The following is a 21,876-nucleotide window of genomic DNA, read 5'->3' as shown; positions in this document are numbered from 1 at the left end:
TGTGAGTGGTAAATTTGAGCCTAGATATGAGAGAATGAATCCGTGTGGTAAGTGTGCACTGTATAAAAAAATTCCTGCAGCATGCAGTGCATAATGAGAAAAAAAAACTTTTTGGTTTAAAACAGTGACTTTGCGGTGTATTTTCGTGTGGTTTTTATGGTTGTATTCTCAGTTTCTTGGTTTCATTTGATGCATTGGAAGATATATTACAAAAATAGTGATGATTTTGATTGGTTTCAGGAATGAAAATAGCTTGAAATTGAGCTCAAATTGGCAGAAATGTTCGAACTTTGCCAATATTCCAGAGTGCACAAATTATGTCACTCGTCTAATACGTGTCTATCCGATGAGTCTAATGTGTGGTCACAAATGAGTTGATGTTATTTATACAATTGCAATAATTCATAACAGTAAATCTTATTTTTTTATGTGAATAAAAATTTAAAATGGGATTCATGTGTGAAGCCTGAGAATATAACTAATGAACAGAAGAAATGTTATTTTAGTGCCAGGAATGCCTGCATTGTTTATTGTGGACCCTATTTTGAAAATGGCATATTTTGAACCTTGTGTGAAATTGGCCAAATTACTTATTGGGTGGTTTCTTTTGCTCACTTGATAAAATTGAAAACATACTATCAAAATACCCAAGAATTTGGTTGCCTGGAATAATGTAACTGGCGTAAAATAGGACACAGAGTAGGCAAAATTGCCAAAGCGTAAATATCACTGACATCAAAATTTGCAGTAATATAATTTCATAAATTTTCTATCAAATTTCATATGTTTTATTTTATTACCTTCAGAAAAAGATTCTCTACCATTTCATAAGATTTTTTTTTTTTTTTTTTTCAAAATTCTTGGACACTGTGGATACCTTTCAGATCGGAGGTCTGGACACTCACAAGGTTAATTACATTTTATTGATTATGGTAACAAATATCATTAGTCAAGCTTTAATTACATTATCATGGTAACAAACATCATTAGCCATTTTAATTACATTTTAGTGATCATAACAAATATCGTTGGCCAAATGTTAATTAAGTTTTGCAAATTCCTTGTAGCATTTTTTGTAGCATCAAATTTTGGTTAATCATTGAATCAGTCTGGAGGTGAGAGATGTATGTACACATCTAGAAATTCATAGATGGGTATTTTTTCCCATAGTAAATGGCTGTCCTCTACTTCATAATTATTGTGGTCTTTTCTGTGTTTACTGCTACTAGACTTTTGTTGAAGTATTGTAGTATTTAGTGGCATTGATAGTTTTTTCTCTATAGGACTGAGGTTTATTGATTACTCTACCTTGGTGGGAGACAGCCAGTGTTAAAGAAAAATTGAGATTTGCTTATATTTTAACAATTGTGATTCAGAGTGTGTGTGTCTTGCATCTAGTGTCTGCACCTAATATATTTAATTATTTGTCTATTATTTTTGCCACTATTCATGTCTTTAATTTTGTATGACATTTATTCTTTGGGGTTCACCTTTAGATGAATCTTTGTTTATATTTATGTTAGGACAAAGTATACATGTATAGGCATTCAAATTTTGAGTACAATTAACAAATTCCTCTTTAAGAATGAATGGGAAAGTGAAGGTGAGTGCTGTAATAGTTTAGAGAGTTGAATGAGTTCTTATTAAGCACTTGAATATAATAGAGGTCTGCTGTACTCAGTACCAGTTAAGGACCAATATTTAATGTCTTGTCAGTGTTGTCTGCCACACTAGGTTGGCAAGTATTTTTGGTGGTGTTTGATGTGATGCTTAAAATAAATGGAGCTGAGAAATATTTGTGGAAATTCTTGCGTGGTTGAGTACTGGATAAACAAAACTTGAATATTATGGCTGGTTTAGGTCAATATTAGTTTAAAGCCTTATATGTAAGATAGCCATTTGTGTTGTAAGAGGCAACTAAAATGCTGGGAACAAGGGGCTAGTACAAATTACATACTAACTTTAAAAAGAAAATCTTTTGTTTTTCTTTTTAAGTCACCCTGCCTCAGTGGGATATGGCTGGTGTATTAAAAAAATATAAGATAGAGCTAACAAGTTTTCACAGTGATGTTTGAATATCATAAAATAACTTCAGGTGGTTAAAACCACCCTTGACACACTATACAGTGGCAGCATTTACTAGTGGTCAAGGCAGCTCCACTGACACTTCACCAGCCAGGAGCAGTGTTTTGTTGCTTGCTGTGAACCAGTCAGTTGGCAATTAGCTAGCAGTTTGGAGAGTTTGTTTCTCCTTAACCATTATTAAATCAAGAGGTAGCTTGTCATAATGTTTTTTCCTATTTTCTGTCTCGTATTACTAATGACACAGATTTAGTTGAAATGGCATCTGTTCTCCTCTGCAAATTGTTAGTAATGAATTGTTCCAGCCATGGTACCAACTTGTCTTCTTCAAGCCAGTCAGCATTGACTATGCCTACTGTTGCAGTCTTTCAAGAAACATGGCTCTATTATTTCATAGTATTTGTGTGCATTTTGATACTTTTTTTTTATTATTATTATTCAACATGTCTGCACAATTTTTACCATTTTCTATTTGTATACTAGTTTGCTGTCTTTTATAAAGGTTCAATAATGTTGCTGAGGAGCTAACTTGGTTCTTGTGCATGTTGTTTCAGTACCCAGGGTTGTAGCTCCTCTGGTCCTAGTACTGTTTACTTGGCATTATTTGCTAGTACAATGCATTATTTACATTACTCACTTCATTGGGTTCTGCTGGAGCTGTTGGTTGGTGTCTTAATTCAGTTTACAGTATACATATGGGCACCATTCGTACAGATCCAAAGGTTCGTGACCCCAAACAATAAGTGAAAATTGCCAGCATGTGGAAAAGAGCAGTTTTTCATTATTGAATGCATCTAAAATACCTGATATATTTACACTACCTGGAGTCTACCTGGAGGGTATTCCCGGGATCAATGCTCCCATGGCCCTGTCCATGACCAGGCCTCCTGGTGGATCAGGGCCTGATCAACTAGGCTGTTACTGCTGGCCACAAACAGTCCAGTGTACAAACCACAGCCCATCTGATTTGGCACTGGCTTTAGGTATCTGTCCAGCTCTCTCTTGAAGATAGCCAAGAGTCTATTGGTAATTTCTCTTATGGCTGGTGGGAGGCTGTTGAACAGTTTGGGCCCCGGACACTTATTGTGTTTTCTCTAAGTGTACTAATGGTGCCCCTACTTTTCATTGGTGGTGTGTTGCACTGCCTGCCAAGTCTTTTGCTTTCATAAAGAGTGATTTCTGTGTGCAGATTTGGGACCAGTCACTCTTGGATTTTCCATGTATTGATTATGATTGATCTCTCTTCCCTGTATTTCAATATATTAAGTGCTCAATACAGCTAGGCATAAAAGAAACAGATAAAGTAAAATAAATACACATGTAAAATAAATATACATGTTTATAGAGGGGCCACAGATATATCAGATCACTTTCTAGTTGTAGCTACACTGAGAGTAAAAGGTAGATGGGATACAAGGAGAATAGAAGCATCAGGGAAGAGAGAGGTGAAGGTTTATAAACTAAAAGAGGAGGCAGTTAGGGTAAGATATAAACAGCTATTGGAGGATAGATGGGCTAATGAGAGCATAGGCAATGGGGTCGAAGAGGTATGGGGTAGGTTTAAAAATGTAGTGTTAGAGTGTTCAGCAGAAGTTTGTGGTTACAGGAAAGTGGGTGCAGGAGGGAAGAGGAGCGATTGGTGGAATGATGATGTAAAGAGAGTAGTAAGGGAGAAAAAGTTAGCATATGAGAAGTTTTTACAAAGTAGAAGTGATGCAAGGAGGGAAGAGTATATGGAGAAAAAGAGAGAAGTTAAGAGAGTGGTGAAGCAATGTAAAAAGAGAGCAAATGAGAGAGTGGGTGAGATGTTATCAACAAATTTTGTTGAAAATAAGAAAAAGTTTTGGAGTGAGATTAACAAGTTAAGAAAGCCTAGAGAACAAATGGATTTGTCAGTTAAAAATAGGAGAGGAGAGTTATTAAATGGAGAGTTAGAGGTATTGGGAAGATGGAAGGAATATTTTGAGGAATTGTTAAATGTTGATGAAGATAGGGAAGCTGTGATTTCGTGTATAGGGCAAGGAGGAATAACATCTTGTAGGAGTGAGGAAGAGCCAGTTGTGAGTGTGGGGGAAGTTCGTGAGGCAGTAGGTAAAATGAAAGGGGGTAAGGCAGCCGGGATTGATGGGATAAAGATAGAAATGTTAAAAGCAGGTGGGGATATAGTTTTGGAGTGGTTGGTGCAATTATTTAATAAATGTATGGAAGAAGGTAAGGTACCTAGGGATTGGCAGAGAGCATGCATAGTTCCTTTGTATAAAGGCAAAGGGGATAAAAGAGAGTGCAAAAATTATAGGGGGATAAGTCTGTTGAGTGTACCTGGTAAAGTGTATGGTAGAGTTATAATTGAAAGAATTAAGAGTAAGACGGAGAATAGGATAGCAGATGAACAAGGAGGCTTTAGGAAAGGTAGGGGGTGTGTGGACCAGGTGTTTACAGTGAAACATATAAGTGAACAGTATTTAGATAAGGCTAAAGAGGTCTTTGTGGCATTTATGGATTTGGAAAAGGCGTATGACAGGGTGGATAGGGGGGGCAATGTGGCAGATGTTGCAAGTGTATGGTGTAGGAGGTAGGTTACTGAAAGCAGTGAAGAGTTTTTACGAGGATAGTGAGGCTCAAGTTAGAGTATGTAGGAAAGAGGGAAATTTTTTCCCAGTAAAAGTAGGCCTTAGACAAGGATGTGTGATGTCACCGTGGTTGTTTAATATATTTATAGATGGGGTTGTAAGAGAAGTAAATGCGAGGGTCTTGGCAAGAGGCGTGGAGTTAAAAGATAAAGAATCACACATAAAGTGGGAGTTGTCACAGCTGCTCTTTGCTGATGACACTGTGCTCTTGGGAGATTCTGAAGAGAAGTTGCAGAGATTGGTGGATGAATTTGGTAGGGTGTGCAAAAGAAGAAAATTAAAGGTGAATACAGGAAAGAGTAAGGTTATGAGGATAACAAAAAGATTAGGTGATGAAAGATTGAATATCAGATTGGAGGGAGAGAGTATGGAGGAGGTGAACGTATTCAGATATTTGGGAGTGGACGTGTCAGCAGATGGGTCTATGAAAGATGAGGTGAATCATAGAATTGATGAGGGAAAAAGAGTGAGTGGTGCACTTAGGAGTCTGTGGAGACAAAGAACTTTGTCCTTGGAGGCAAAGAGGGGAATGTATGAGAGTATAGTTTTACCAACGCTCTTATATGGGTGTGAAGCGTGGGTGATGAATGTTGCAGCGAGGAGAAGGCTGGAGGCAGTGGAGATGTCATGTCTGAGGGCAATGTGTGGTGTGAATATAATGCAGAGAATTCGTAGTTTGGAAGTTAGGAGGAGGTGCGGGATTACCAAAACTGTTGTCCAGAGGGCTGAGGAAGGGTTGTTGAGGTGGTTCGGACATGTAGAGAGAATGGAGCGAAACAGAATGACTTCAAGAGTGTATCAGTCTGTAGTGGAAGGAAGGCGGGGTAGGGGTCGGCCTAGGAAGGGTTGGAGGGAGGGGGTAAAGGAGGTTTTGTGTGCGAGGGGCTTGGACTTCCAGCAGGCATGCGTGAGCGTGTTTGATAGGAGTGAATGGAGACAAATGGTTTTTAATACTTGACGTGCTGTTGGAGTGTGAGCAAAGTAACATTTATGAAGGGATTCAGGGAAACCGGCAGGCCGGACTTGAGTCCTGGAGATGGGAAGTACAGTGCCTGCACTCTGAAGGAGGGGTGTTAATGTTGCAGTTTAAAAACTGTAGTGTAAAGCACCCTTCTGGCAAGACAGTGATGGAGTGAATGATGGTGAAAGTTTTTCTTTTTCGGGCCACCCTGCCTTGGTGGGAATCGGCCGGTGTGATAATAAAAATAAAATATAATACCTACATTAAAATACGGCGTTGTTCATCCTTCCTTTACACGACTGTTGTACAAAATTGGTGATAACTGCAAAAGAGTGGTAAGAGCACTGAACATAATGAATAATGGCTCAGGTGAAAGGCAACAAAAATGTGGAACACCGAAAAGTGGGACCTGTATACACGGGGCCCTCCTGTATACAAAGTTTCTTCTCCCTTTCCCTGGAGGGGATGCCTTAATGCTGGTAAAATGCTCTTGATCCAAGGAGCTGAGTCTAACCTCCTTTTTCTTAGGTCACCCGATTACCTCCCATTTTTCAGGCACTGTATGACCCGTGTGTGTTTAGCCCTTACCCCTTGAATAATAACTATAATATTGAACTGTGATGTGTATATCTAGAAAAGCGTCTGGTAACAATTAAGTGTTTTTTCTTTGGCTCTTCCTGTTTTAATGATAAATAATGGATGTGATAAAATTTGAAGTCATTAAAATTTTGTCTGGATAATTCTAATTTTATGGACTAAGATTTTTGATTGTAAGAATAGTTGTAAACTAAAATGTTTCAGAGTGGCGATTTCCGTATTACATGGGGCATGTTTGGCTGGATGATGTCTCCTGAAGGCCTGACAGTTCCCATGAAAAACCCTTTACATTGCAAAACTTGTGTCCTAGTACCACCAAACCGCCTTGCCCCACCACCAACTACACGAGAACGACCTCTTGGCTGCAGAACTATCTTTGTTGGTGGCCTTCCTGAAAATGTTACAGGTATAGTGTTTGTGGGATTTGTATTGACTTTGTTGATGTCTTCCTTAGAGTTGTTGATGTCATATAAAGTTTGTTGATGTCTTTGTTAGATTTATTGATGTCTTTTTATTTTCATTCAGTTTTGTATAGAATTGTAAGATTTGATCCAGTCTTATGGAATATAGATGAGCTAAATGCTTATACTTGGTTCATGAGACTTTAATACAGTACAGGTCTTCCTTGTTTTGTATTATGAATATATTCCAGGTTATTCATAGCTATACTAAACTCAGGCTATAAACTCAATTTTGTGTTGTATATCACATATACTGAATTATAGATAGAAATAAGACATTGCATAATAGCAAATTAACTTTGCAAAGGCAAACCTGTACAATAGTAATATTATTAAGGTTACTTAGTGTTGCAGAATTAGAGCTTACCATATTTTCTTTTATGGGTTTCATAGATCTTTTAAACTAAAAAAAAAATCAAAAGTTTTCTTGTAAGGTTTTCATTATAGTGCATTGAGTTAATCCATTCCTGTATTGATCATTGTTCTCGTATGTTGAACATCTGTTCTTGCTTTTAAAATGCCTGTTTGGCAGGAATATGCAGCAGCCTTGCCTCCACTCAGCCTTCTTGTCAGGCTTTATAATACCCATCTCACAGCTGCTGTTGCTGTTGCTCAGAATTATTGTTCTCTTGTACAAAATTCTAGAATTATTTACATCAACAATTAATTTTTCCACTTGAATTTTTTTGCAGATATCTTTGATATGTTTTTCTTGCAAAGGAGAAAAGCATTGTTATTGGCAAGACACATTCTTATTAGGTGTTGCCTCTATTATTTATAAGAATTAAATTCAGGTTTGTTAGTGTGAATAAATATTTAGTGCATTTTGCAACTCAACTATTTTTGTAAAACAGTTATATACCCAGTATTACTGTTATATTTCATTGTAACAGCAGCAACTTTCTCCCCTGGGGCCACCTATGTGACCCTGGGTAATTCCCCTGTCACCATGTATACACATCCAGCTCCACCCTTCCTTCCCTCCCTGCAGCCTGCTATGCAGCTATGTAGGTCAAGGTTACATCTTGCATCTGATGACTTTCACCATGCTGGTAGCTAGGCTACCAGCATGCATTCACTATTACAGTTACAGAGAGTAAGGGACAAGCATGACTGGCAGTGTTAGGGATGTTATAGTGTCTTTTAAGTATCTCACAGTTGTAAAAAGTTGGTTTTATATGGCACAGTCTTATACTGTAACTGCTGTTAATACAGTCATCTACACAGCTTTGGTATAAGAATATCACTGTCTGTATGGCTCATGTATGTTGCTCTACATAGCCATCCACAGGGTACAGTGGAGAATCTGTAGAAGAAAATCATTATTAACTTAGTAGAATCAGCTGGTATTGTTCTGTGAACATATTCAACATGCGCGAGGTAAAGCAATATGTTGCAGAGGAGATCGTCAGAGACGTCTTCGAGCGCTGTGGGGAGATAACGACAATTCGCCTGAGCAAAAAGAATTTCTGCCACATACGATATGAGCTCGAAGAATTTGTTGACAATGCCATTTTTCTGTCAGGTAAGCAAATTATTACTAAAGTTCCGAGAGAGAATTCCTCTTTTGTCTCATTATAATATTAGTTGCTTTTGAATATTCTTGAGTAATAATCCACATACATTCTCTTAAAATAATCTACCAGTTATATTCTTAAGTATTATATTATTACTGCTAGTGCAGTACGATATTTAGCTAATGCAGTTACCCACCACTTGTCCCAAATTGATGGTACCTGATGTGGTTGAATAACTATCATATTTACATACCTGATTGATTGGTGTTACTTCACATAGCAAAGGAACAAAGGAGGAAGGGAATAATAATAATAATTGATAATTAAACTGTAGTATCGGCACGCCTCGGGCAAGACAGTGATAGAGTGAGTGACGATGGAAGTGTTTCTTCTTTTTCGGGTCACTCCCACCTTGGTGGGAAATGGCCGATGTATTAAAAAAATAATAATAATGTAATAATACATCTTGTATTTATATTGAATCTTATAAGTGAGTGCTACATAGATTAGGGTAAGGAGATGTTAGTTACATTTATGGATTTAGAAAAGGAGTTCTACGTTTGCCTGAAATTTTTAAGTTGTGTTCAGGGAGGAGAGTCATCAACATAATTTTTTAAAGGAAGTAATGAAATATGCATTTTTAAAGATGTCTAAATTAGTGAGAGTGAATAAAGTGTGTTTTTTGTATTGCAGGGTACAGAATGCGCATTAATAACAGCACAGAGGCAGCCAACACTGGTAGACTACATGTAGACTATGCCCAAGCCAGGGATGATCAGTGAGTCTTTTAAAAGTTGTGTGCTTCTACCCCTCAAGGAAGGTTCCTTGATGTTGGTGAGGGGCTCTTGATTTAGGGAATTGGATCTGTGCTCCAGTTCCCCAAATTAAGCCTGAATGCCTTCCACATCCCCCCCCCCCCAGGCGCTGTATAATCCTCCGGGTTTAGCGCTTCCCCCTTGATTATAATAATAATAATAATGTGTGCTTCTACCCCCATCTCCACCCTACTTTGCTGGAATATGATAGGAAACTATACCTTTTGTTTCCGCCATGCATCTCGTATAAATTAACATACACTAGAATCTTGTGTATCATGCATCCAGGAATAATGTTTTCAATAAATTTCTACTGAAATATTTTGTGTGGGAAAGTTAGCAGTCAATTGTGCCATAAAGTTTTGAAAAAATAAAGATATGGGAAATTTCCTTAAGTTGGCAGAAATTGAGAGGATCCATGTTATTGCTAGAACAGGAGTTTGACACATCATGAAGTATTGCATTCATGAATATGAGCAGTGCAGTAGGCCTACTGGCCCATGCTATGCAGTTCCTAGTCTCAGCCTCTCATACACAACTCTATTGCTAAACCATTACTTTGCTAAGTTAAAACATAACTGAAGAATACTGAAACAGGCCTATAGGCACTTGCTACGTAGGTCTTGTCAAACCCAACTCGTTTTCACTCCTATATTTGTCCAGCCTGTTTTTAAAGCTACTCAAGCTGTTAGCTTTGTTGACTATACTTGGAAATTTGTTTCACCTGTTGACGATGTTTGTGTCAACAAGAATATGAGGCTAAATAAACTTGTTTGTTTTACTTTTATAACTAGATGATCGTAATAATTTAAGGAGTTGTTAAATGTTGAAGGGAGGCATGGATTTCATGCATTGGCCTGGGATGTATAACATCCTTTAGGAGTGAGGAAGTGCCAGTTGTGAGAGTGGTAGAGGTGCATGAGGCTGTAGGTAAAATGAAAGGGGGTAAAGCAGCTGGGATTGATGGGATCATTACAGAAATGTTAAAAGCAGGTGGGATATAGTTTTGGAGTGGTTGGTACTCTTGTTCAGTAAATGTATGTAAGAGGGAAAGGTACCTAGATATCGGCAGTGTGTGTGTGCATAGTTAATTTATATAAAGGAAAGGAGTACAACAGAGTGTAAAAATTAGAGGAAGAAGCCTGTTGAGTATACCAGGTAAAGTGTATGGTAGAGTTATTATTGAATGAATTAATGGTAAGACAGAGAGCAGGATTGCAGATGAACAAGGCGGCTTTAGGAAGGGTAGGGGATGTGTAGACCAAGTGTTTACATTGAAGCATATAAGTGAACAATATATAGATAAAGATAACAAAGTTTTTGTTGCACTCATGGATTTAGAAAAGGCATTTAGAAAAGTCGGACTTGAGTCCTGGAAATGGGAAGTACAATGCCTGCACTTTAAAGGAGGGGTTTGGGATATTGGCAGTTTGGAGGGATATGTTGTGTATCTTTATATGTGTATGCTTCTAGACTGTTGTATTCTGAGCACCTCTGCAAAAACAGTGATAATGTGCGAGTGTGGTGAAAGTGTTGAATGATGATGAAAGTATTTTCTTTTTGGGGATTTTCTTTCTTTTTTGGGTCACCCTGCCTCGGTGGGAGACGGCCGACTTGTTGAAAAAAAAAAAAAAAAAAAAATATGGTAAGATTAATAGGGAAACAATGTGACAGATGTTACATGGTGAAAGTATTTCTTCCTTTTTTTGGGTCACCCTACCTCAGTGGGAGATGACTAGTATGGTAAAAAAAAAAAAAATCCATCTCGGCCTAGTAGGGTTACAGCACCACTTGACACATTTCCAGATAAAGAAGCAATGACTGTAGTGTTACCATAAACTTTCATTTTTGATGAATTACAAAAGTTAGGAAAAATGTGTGGCTTTTTTCAAGGTGTGTTGAACGTAACCTTATTATTCACATATGTTCTTCATTTCATATCACAGCTTCACCTAAAGCTCAGGTTTTCAGGAACATAACTGGCATGATTTGAGATTCTGCTATAGTAGTACATAGTATACTGAAGTTGTTCCCATTGTGGAACTGTCATATAAAGTAGAGTAGTAGCATAGTGTATGTATACCCAAGTCTGTTCAATAAAATTCCAAGTGGTTATCTACCTGTAGATACAGGAGCAAAGCTATAGTTGTGGTTCACATCTTCTGTTAACAGTATGAAGCAACACTAATTGTTTTAATTTTTCAACTTCCTTCTCTGTTAATGATCATAATTTAATAGATTTAAAAATTTCAGGTACGAGTGGGAATGTCGGCAACGGCAGCTACAACGAGAGCAACGACATCGTGAACGTATTGAAGCAGAAAGGTTGCGTCCACCGTCCCCTCCCCCAGTAGTCCACTACTCAGAGCATGAAGCCACTCTTATTGCTGAACAGCTAAAGGGTAATTGCTCTCTAAATATTTAAGTTGAATAATTCTGTATATCTTTTATTTAGAAGAAGGTTGATTGAGAAATCAATTAGTCTTTCCTGATATGAAGGCAAAGAAGAAGCTGTGTTTTGAAGAAATCTCTCTGTTATTAGTAAGAGTTTGTAGGGATAACAAACTGTGTAAGAAATGGCGAGTTTGTAGTATTGAATTTGTAGTTCTACATAATTGCTTAAAAGGTGTCATAAATCTTATTTTTTTTCCTGTAGGTGATGATAGCTTCTCAAAGGCAGCCCAAATTCTCATCACTTGGCTGGAGCGTGGTGATTGCAACAAGCGCAACTCTGGCACTTTCTATGGTATGATTCAGTCAACCAACTCCCATGTACGGCGCCTGATGACAGAAAAGGGCCAGTATGAAGAAGAATTGGCAAAGTTCCGAGAGCAGACGCGAGCACGCATGCAAGGCGTTTTTATGCAGTGTGAGTATCTGTTTAGACAGGTGTAGATAACAGCTCCCCTTTATGACTCACTGATTGGAAAGTACAGTGTGTTATAGAAAAGCATTCTTGTATGTTTATTAATTGTTCATTTTTAATGTACAGTACCATAATTACTGATACCTCAGTTAAATCAGGGAACAAAATTCTACTCGGATGACTTGAACGTTGTTTCAAAAACCGGTCCTTTCTATATTTATCCTAAAAAAATTCTCAGCCTGTAATCCAGGGAAGTTTGCAATTCTTTATTAACATGCTGTTGGATATGGTATGTTCTAGACACATAGCAAAGCAACTATGAAAAAAAGTGGAGAGATTTCTGTGGTAAAGTAAACCTAGGTAGTGACCAGAACTCTGAGATGATGATAAAACTTTGCAGCTGTTTATCAGTAACAACAGGTATAGTAACCCAAAGAGCAAGAAGGGAAGGGATCATGTGATGCTACATGGCTCTCAGCTCTTTAAACACTATTGGCATAATTGGTCAAGAATAATGAGTTACCTGCTGTTTACTGCTTGTGCAAGAGAAGCTCGCCAGACTTTACAATTCGTGACGTGTGGATGGTGAGTTGAGGTGTGTACCAGGCATCAGAAATGACCTCATACGAGGCACTTTCAGTTTGTACAGTACTATTACCAATAATTTTAAGTGAGCTTTTTCCAGCTTTCGCGTAAGGAGCTGTTCCAAAAGTGAGTATTCCTGCCATATACTCAAATGCTCTTCATTGAATTTGAACCGTGATGAGTTGTAGCACAGTAAAACCTCGCTTATTCTGACATTTTTCATTGTACTGTATATCTCATCTGCATTCATTTCTGATAAAGTTTTAGACCACATGTTAAGTTTCAAACTTACAAACATGAGTAGTTTTGTCTATATTTAATTGAATTTCAGTAAAAAACTTTTGAGAACAAACATTATAAGTGAATAAGGTTACTAGTACCTTGGAGAAAGTCTAGCAGAGTGATGAGGCTGCATGTGTGAACATAGCACAACATATTGTTAATATACTATCCAATAAACAACTTTTTTTAAACATGAAGGCTCATTGGTAAAGTAATTAAAATTAAGCTAGGTTTCTTCAAAAGATTTTGTCATCATTTATTTGCAGACTTGAAAGGTGAGCTGGCAGTAGAACCCTTGTGAGAAAATAGGTCTCCTTGGAAAGGTTCAGGAACCTTAGTTTTGCAAATCTTGAATACTTAATCCATCATATTAAGTTTGAGATAGAGTAAAGTTGATCATTGATCAGTTATATTAATATGGATGCAGGTTAATGATTACAGAACATATCTTGTTTCTGTGGCTATTAATAATTTATTTGTCTATGCTGTGTTTTAGTTTCAAATCGGCTTGCTAATAATAAATGTCACATAACTTGTGTGATAAAGTATTAATTTGACGAGAGTATCATAATACTACCTTGATGTAGTGGTAATAAGCGAGTTTTGACTGTTAATATATACATAAATTTACAAGAGAGGTTACTAAAGGTAATGCATTAGTGCAGTTTTGTCCCTTGTTTCTATGTCCTATATTTGACTATTGTTTTCATTATTTTAAAGTAAATGACCAGAATATAAGAGAAGATTGATAATTATAATCACAAGGTAGAATAATAAGTTAATTATGTGATGACAGTCCTTTCACTTCAGCAGTCTGCATGTGTTGTTGCCGCTAAACCAAAATTATTTGCAGTGACTGCTATTTAAAGTCGTTCTACTTTACCCAGTAAATTTGCTAGGCAGTGCAAAACCAAAATGCAAGGAATTTGGGTGGTTCATTGTAATGCTTGGCGAGATAATGAAGTCGTAGAAATCTTTTTGTAGTCACCTATAACAGTATTTAATATGCAGTTATAATTCTTTAAAGTAAGCAGGGAACTTGGTAACTCTTATTGGAAAGACTGAATAATATTTGACAAAAGCTTGCTGTTAAGTACCCAGCGTGTTGATAAAGATTGTAATATCATACAAACATTGACTAGTGTAATGTAAAGAATACTTCTGTTATGTCATGTATTTCAAAATTAAGGATCTTGATATAAAGATCAGTTTTCATTGTAAACAGACTGAAAGTGAAAGGGTCACATCCATTAATAACAAACATTCTTTCATTTTTTTTATTTGATATATTGCTGATAATTTTAGTGCAAAGTCAAATTGTAAATTGTTGCACTTTATCTTCCAACATTATTTGGAGTAGATGGTTGACAGTTGTCTAGTTGATGTACCTGCTTATATAAAGTGAGTTACTACATGTGTATTTTTCAGCTATAATAGGATGAGTGTGCCACTTACGATCATGCAATACATTTGCATTTTAAAATCTGACATATGCATGAATGTACTAAATTAATTTACACACATGAAAAGGGCAGGAAAGAAGTACATTTTAGTTGGCATTAAAGTGCAGATTAAAAATAAAATTAATGCCTTCCAGCTTCTAAAACTAGATGAATTAAGGTTTGGTAATTTTGAAATGGTTTTCTAAATCCGATTAGCAACATTGCTGACTAAAGAAAAATGTCACATGCACGCTAGAGCATAGGTTGCATATATTCAGAAGGTGCCGATCACAGATGAAAAACTATAAGGGTTTACTTTGGGGAGGGGTTTGGGATATTTGCTGTTCAGAGTGACGTCTGAACTGTAGTATCTGTGTGCCTCTGGCAAGACAGTGATAGTATGAGTGATGGTGAAAGTGTTTCTTTTTTGGGTCAGTGGGAGACAGTCAGCGTGTTTAAAAAAAAAAATAATGTACTTTGAGGGACACGCACAAATATAAAAGAGGAGAGGCCTATGACAGACTGAGGGAAAAAGCAAAGCGAATAAGAAAATTTAGATGAAATAAATATGAGATGGGAGCTAAGAATTTGTTCTTGGGGACAGCAGTAATCTGAACAGGGTCAGTCCTATTCTCTTCTTAGTGTGTGTAAACAACTTGTCAGAGGGGATAGACTCCGACACAAATTTCTGCTGTTGCTGCAAAACTAAATGAAAATATAAGGTAAAGAATAAAAAGGTGCAATACCGTGACTGGAACAATATGTAAATAACCCGCACATAGCAGAAAGAAACTCATTACAGCGCCGTGGTCCAACTTGGACTACATTGTGTCATAAGTGTGGCTAGTTAATGGTCCAAGTCGGACTGAAACATCATCATAAGTTTCTTTCTCCCATGTGCTGGTTATTTGTGCACAAACAAAGGTGACTGCATTGCATAAAAACAACAAAGTGACTGTAACAGGCTACAAAAATGGTATGACAAAGAAAAGTGATGGTGGCAAATGCAAAGTAATGAAGCTTATTGTGGCAGAGAGGAGGCAGGAGGCAGTCCATCAGCTGAACTGGGAGCAATTCTCAAAGTACATTAAGCAATTAGACCTAAATGTGGGAGTACTTGACCTGTGTCTAGAAGCACGAAGATCAACATGCACCCAGCAGTGTGTCTTAATATCCAAAACAACACCAGCTACATATGGCTGTGTAACAAGCATTTGAATGACTTTAAGAAACATGGACAAAAACTCTTATATTTTGTTTGAACATGTGTATTCAGTCAATTATTAGCTGGTACAGTCAAGTATTAGCTGGTACAGTCAATTATTAGTATCAATCATATCGTTTGTTATCTAGCGTGTTTCTCAGTTTTATTGCTCTTGTGTTGATGAAGTGTTTCCTGGTGTGGTTGGGTGTGCAGTGTCCTTTGGTTTAGATATTGCAATGAAGAATATGTAAAATTGAACTTCCTGTGAATTAATCATGGAAAATTCTCAACTAACATTGTGCTGAAGGATATTTGCAAATCTGTAGTACATAGTCTGCTTATCTGTGGGATTTTGTGTGCAAGTTTACAACCAATGAAAGTGAAGACGTGGCATTAACTCAATTTGGATAGTGTACTGAGTTGATGATTTTATTACTGCTGAATGGAATAATGTGTATAGGTATGCGGTATACAAGATTGAAAGTATGGCATTATTTAAGATACTCTCTGAGTTTAAATAAGTTTAAGATTGTGTTTGATTAAGGTGGTACAGTACCAGTGTAGTAGAGAAGGTACAAGGAAGCAGGTAATTGTGTCCAGTGTTGGACCTTTATCTGTTGTGTGTCCCTCCACTGCTACAGTGCCTGCTCAGAATACACCCCAACCAGGTGTAGTATGTGTGTATTAGCCTCACCTCTACTCCACCAGTCAAACCAGCAGTTGGTAAATTTTATGAAAGTGATATCTTTGTCATTTTTTGAAGTGCTGAAATTCTGGAGCTGATGTAGTGGCTGTATAGTAGGAGTGAGGCGCTTTCCCATGACCTAGTTCAGTCAGCAGGACAGGCAGTAAGTGTAAGCAGCAAGACGAGGGCTCACAGACTTTAGCACTGCAGCCCAGAGATGCAGGGTACACTCCCGGCTGTGCTACTCCTATTGACCATCACATGTTTCTTCCGCCACTCAGTCGGTCAGATCGAGCGTGTCTTCCTGTCAGCCGGTCACCAGAAGGTCTGGGACCACTTCACCAAGGCCCAGAGGCGCAACATTGAGATGTGGAAGAAGCAGGCCGAGGTATGCTGCGCCCCATGCACGCCCCACTCACAGGCTGCACCCCCATGACTGTATAATGTACATTATTGTGTTCAGTGAATTGTGTTTGACTAGTTTCACATATTAGGTCATGGGATCAGGTTGGCATTCTCCTGTGAGTGGTGTCTTTTGTTCAGTGTTCATGAAAATCATTAATGAACTAGTGCAAAACATGGGGCTGTTTCTTTGTACATGAAATCACCTACTGGCAAAGCTTCTTCAGGTAATTCATTGTAAGAAGTGTCGTCCTCTACAGAAGTGCTACTAATTATTTTAAAGGTTGAATAATTGTTATATTGTACACTGTAATAAGGTAAGCATGGCTGTTCTCCACATCTTAATTGCATGCTGTTGGGGAGAAATTATTTGCAAAAAGAGCCTTTTCTTATGTAGACCCTAGTTGTTCAACAGGGTACTAGTGTCTGTTAAACAGTCAGGAATCTGTTTATGCTTTAAAATCTGTTAAAAATCATCTCTCTTTCCTAGAGTTTGATACTTATGATCATACTGTCACCCTTGAATATAAAGTCTAGACTTGAAGTGAGACCTAGGCTGCTGGGATGATTAGATATGTTACAGTTAATATATATTTGCATGTTTTTAATCCAGTGGTCATCTCTCACCATGGTAGTGTGAGGTTAAAAAAAAAAATTATCATCACTCATTCAATAGCTGTCTTGCTATAAGTGAGAGGACATTACAATTCATATGACACTGTTAATTTCAATATCCCTGCCACTGCAGGCACTGTGCTCTTCCCCTGCAGGACTCGAGTCCAGTTAACCCATTCCCTGAATCTATAAATGTTGCCTTGCTCACACTGCAGCATGTCAAGTTATAAAAGCCACTTGTCACTCATAACTAACATGCTCTCACAGGCCTGGATGTTCAAGCCCCTAGCACTTGACACTTTTCTTTATTAACTGCCTCTACTTCTCATTCCACCCTAGATTTCTGCACCCACTTGGTCATCCTATTCTCCTCCATCCTCTAAATGCCCAAACTATGTAAATGGCCTTTTCTCTGCCCCCTGACTTTCAATCAGGAATATGTATTGGGAAATGGATTTTATTAATTTCATAGTTCTAAACTTAGCCAATTTATTTTTGGTTCCAAGTTTTCATTTGCATTTTGCCTGAGAGCTAACAGAGTCTCAAAGACTATAAATAGCACTGATTTCAAATAAGAGGATTATGGACCAGCATACTAGCTTCATTTAGTTCCTAATTTTTCAGCTTGGTATTTTTTATTAAGGGACAATATTAGAGCCCCACCCCCTTCAAAGCTGCCAGCAATGAACAAATTACTAATGAGTAAAATGCAAGTAAATTGTATGTTTGTGTGAAACACTTAATATCAGATAGCTTAATTAAGTATATGAAAATGTGTACTTATTATTTTTTTATTATCACACTGGCCGATTCCCACCAAGGCAGGGTGGCCCGAAAAAGAAAAACTTTCACCATCATTCACTCCATCACTGTCTTGCCAGAAGGGTGCTTTACACTACAGTTTTTAAACTGCAACATTAACACCCCTCCTTCAGAGTGCAGGCACTGTACTTCCCATCTCCAGGACTCAAGTCCGGCCTGCCGGTTTCCCTGAACTCCTTCATAAATGTTACTTTGCTCACACTCCAACAGCACGTCAAGTATTAAAAACCATTCGTCTCCATTCACTCCTATCAAACACGCTCACGCACGCCTGCTGGAAGTCCAAGCCCCTCACACACAAAACCTCCTTTACCCCCTTCCTCCAACCTTTTCTAGGCCGACCCCTACCCCGCCTTCCTTCCACTACAGACTGATACACTCTTGAAGTCATTCTGTTTCGCTCCATTCTCTCTACATGTCCGAACCACCTCAACAACCCTTCCTCAGCCCTCTGGACAACAGTTTTGGTAATCCCGCACCTCCTCCTAATTTCCAAACTACGATTTCTCTGCATTATATTCACACCACACATTGCCCTCAGACATGACATCTCCACTGCCTCCAGTCTTCTCCTCACTGCAACATTCATCACCCATGCTTCACACCCATATAAGAGTGTTGGTAAAACTATACTCTCATACATTCCCCTCTTTGCCTCCAAGGACAAAGTTCTTTGTCTCCACAGACTCCTAAGTGCACCACTCGCCCTTTTCCCCTCATCAATTCTATGATTCACCTCATCCTTCATAGACCCATCCGCTGACACGTCCACTCCCAAATATCTGAATACATTCACCTCCTCCATACTCTCTCCCTCCAATCTGATATCCAATCTTTCATCACCTAATATTTTTGTTATCCTCATAACTTTACTCTTTCCTGTATTCACTTTTAATTTTCTTCTCTTGCACACCCTACCAAATTCATCCACCAATCTCTGCAACTTCTCTTCAGAATCTCCCAAGAGCACAGTGTCATCAGCAAAGAGCAACTGTGACAACTCCCACTTTATGTGTGATTCTTTATCTTTTAACTCCACGCCTCTTGTCAAGACCCTCGCATTTACTTCTCTTACAACCCCATCTATAAATATATTAAACAACCACGGTGACATCACACATCCTTGTCTAAGGCCTACTTTTACTGGGAAATAATTTCCCTCTTTCCTATGTACTCTAACTTGAGCCTCACTATCCTTGTAAAAACTCTTCACTGCTTTCAGTAACCTACCTCCTACACCATACACCTGCAACATCTGCCACATTGCCCCCCTATCCACCCTGTCATATGCCTTTTCCAAATCCATAAATGCCACAAAGACCTCTTTAGCCTTATCTAAATACTGTTCACTTATATGTTTCACTGTAAACACCTGGTCCACACACCCCCTACCTTTCCTAAAGCCTCCTTGTTCATCTGCTATCCTATTCTCCATCTTACTTTTAATTCTTTCAATAATGACTCTACCATACACTTTACCAGGTATACTCAACAGACTTATCCCCCTATAATTTTTGCACTCTTTTGTCCCCTTTGCCTTTATACAAAGGAACTATGCATGCTCTCTGCCAATCCCTAGGTACCTTACCCTCTTCCATACATTTATTAAATAATTGCACCAACCACTCCAAAACTATATCCCCACCTGCTTTTAACATTTCTATCTTTATCCCATCAATCCCGGCTGCCTTACCCCCTTTCATTTTACCTACTGCCTCACGAACTTCCCCCACACTCACAACTGGCTCTTCCTCACTCCTACAAGATGTTATTCCTCCTTGCCCTATACACGAAATCACAACTTCCCTATCTTCATCAACATTTAACAATTTCTCAAAATATTCCCTCCATTTTCCCAATACCTCTAACTCTCCATTTAATAACTCTCCTCTCCTATTTTTAACTGACAAATCCATTTGTTCTCTAGGCTTCCTTAACTTGTTAATCTCACTCCAAAACTTTTTCTTATTTTCAACAAAATTTGTTGATAACATCTCACCCACTCTCTCATTTGCTCTCTTTTGACATTGCTTCACCACTCTCTTAACCTCTCTCTTTTTCTCCATATACTCTTCCCTCCTTGCATCACTTCTACTTTGTAAAAACTTCTCATATGCTAACTTTTTCTCCCTTACCACTCTCTTTACATCACCATTCCACCAATCGCTCCTCTTCCCTCCCACACCCACTTTCCTGTAACCACAAACTTCTGCTGAACACTCTAACACTACATTTTTAAACCTACCCCATACCTCTTCGACCCCATTGCCTATGCTCTCATTAGCCCATCTATCCTCCAATAGCTGTTTATATCTTTCCCTAACTGCCTCCTCTTTTAGTTTATAAACCTTCACCTCTCTCTTCCCCGATGCTTCTATTCTCCTTGTATCCCATCTACCTTTTACTCTCAGTGTAGCTACAACTAGAAAGTGATCTGATATATCTGTGGCCCCTCTATAAACATGTACATCCTGAAGTCTACTCAACAGTCTTTTATCTACCAATACATAATCCAACAAACTACTGTCATTTTGCCCTACATCATATCTTGTATACTTATTTATCCTCTTTTTTCTTAAAATATGTATTATACAAAGTTCAATCAAAGGGCTCTCATTATCATTTACACCTGGCACCCCAAACTTACCTACCACACCCTCTCTAAAAGTTTCTCCTACTTTAGCATTCAGGTCCCCTACCACAATTACTCTCTCACTTGGTTCAAAGGCTCCTATACATTCACTTAACATCTCCCAAAATCTCTCTCTCTCCTCTACATTCCTCTCTTCTCCAGGTGCATACACGCTTATTATGACCCACTTCTCGCATCCAACCTTTACTTTAATCCACATAATTCTTGCATTTACACATTCATATTCTCTTTTCTCCTTCCATAACTGATCATTCAACATTACTGCTACCCCTTCCTTTGCTCTAACTCTCTCAGATACTCCAGATTTAATCCCATTTATTTCCCCCCACCGAAACTCCCCTACCCCCTTCAGCTTTGTTTCGCTTAGGGCCAGGACATCCAACTTCTTTTCATTCATAACATCAGCAATCATCTGTTTCTTGTCATCTGCACTACATCCATGCACATTCAAGCATCCCAGTTTTATAAAGTTTTTCTTCTTCTCTTTTTTAGTAAATGTCTACAGGAGAAGGGGTTACTAGCCCATTGGGATGTAATTGGTCATTGGTTTGTTACCCTGATACATAAGACGTTTTACCAAGCTTGATACACTGGTCACTCTATAACACTTAGTTATAACAGAGATTACATGCAACACTTAGTTGTGACAAAGATTACACAAAGATAGCTTAAGAATTATACATTGAGTTCTTATGGTGTATGGTTTTATACTGTATGTATAAAACAAGACTTGTTTAGGATAAACATTGTGAATATTTGTTGTAAAGGGACGATGCCTTGACCAAGAACTTGCTATACCAATAACTGCAGTCACTCTTCCCTTGGATCATACCTGATTACCTTCTATTTCCAGTCTCTGAATGACCCTTACAGGTTTAGTGTTTTGCAGAGGATGTAATAAATTGCTGTATAAATGAGCTGTACCATTTTGGGTGGCAGTGTAGTGAGGTTTATTGTTCAGGTTGTTTAGTTCTTCTGGTTAGAAGACATAGTACAGTAATACCTCCTTCCCTTGACCCATTATAAGACTGACTCTCCTAGTTTTCTTCTTGCGTTCTATGTAAATTTTTAGCTTCCTTAAAAAAAACATTTTTTGATTATGGTCATCTATTCTTGTCTCTGCATCATCTCTCGTTGTTTTTCTTTTAATTGCATACTTATACGTACATACTATAATTAATTCATTTTAGTACAGTAGTTTATTCTTCATCCTTATTTAAATGTGCAAAAATAATTAAAGAGGAGACATCTCTGGTT

At 38.0% G+C, this 21,876-nt stretch overlaps 1 protein-coding gene across 3 annotated transcripts in view; it reads left to right on the top strand.

Moving 5' to 3' along the window:
• Positions 1-21,876, top strand: part of LOC128698646 (ecto-NOX disulfide-thiol exchanger 2-like) — a 67,099-nt gene that overhangs the window by 35,594 nt on the left and 9,629 nt on the right. For all 3 annotated transcript variants that reach the window (XM_070103899.1, XM_070103898.1, XM_070103897.1), the window contains 6 exons: positions 6,475-6,676; positions 8,131-8,256; positions 8,942-9,026; positions 11,317-11,465; positions 11,720-11,932; positions 16,409-16,515. In XM_070103899.1, coding sequence (XP_069960000.1) covers positions 6,475-6,676; positions 8,131-8,256; positions 8,942-9,026; positions 11,317-11,465; positions 11,720-11,932; positions 16,409-16,515 — 882 coding nt within the window. The remainder of the gene's footprint in view (positions 1-6,474; positions 6,677-8,130; positions 8,257-8,941; positions 9,027-11,316; positions 11,466-11,719; positions 11,933-16,408; positions 16,516-21,876) is intronic.

The sequence above is a fragment of the Cherax quadricarinatus genome, chromosome 88, assembly GCF_038502225.1.
Source record: "Cherax quadricarinatus isolate ZL_2023a chromosome 88, ASM3850222v1, whole genome shotgun sequence".
Taxonomy (NCBI): Eukaryota; Metazoa; Arthropoda; class Malacostraca; order Decapoda; family Parastacidae; genus Cherax; species Cherax quadricarinatus.
Note: the sequence above shows the minus strand (reverse complement) of the source record. Positions and strands in the feature narration are given on the sequence as shown.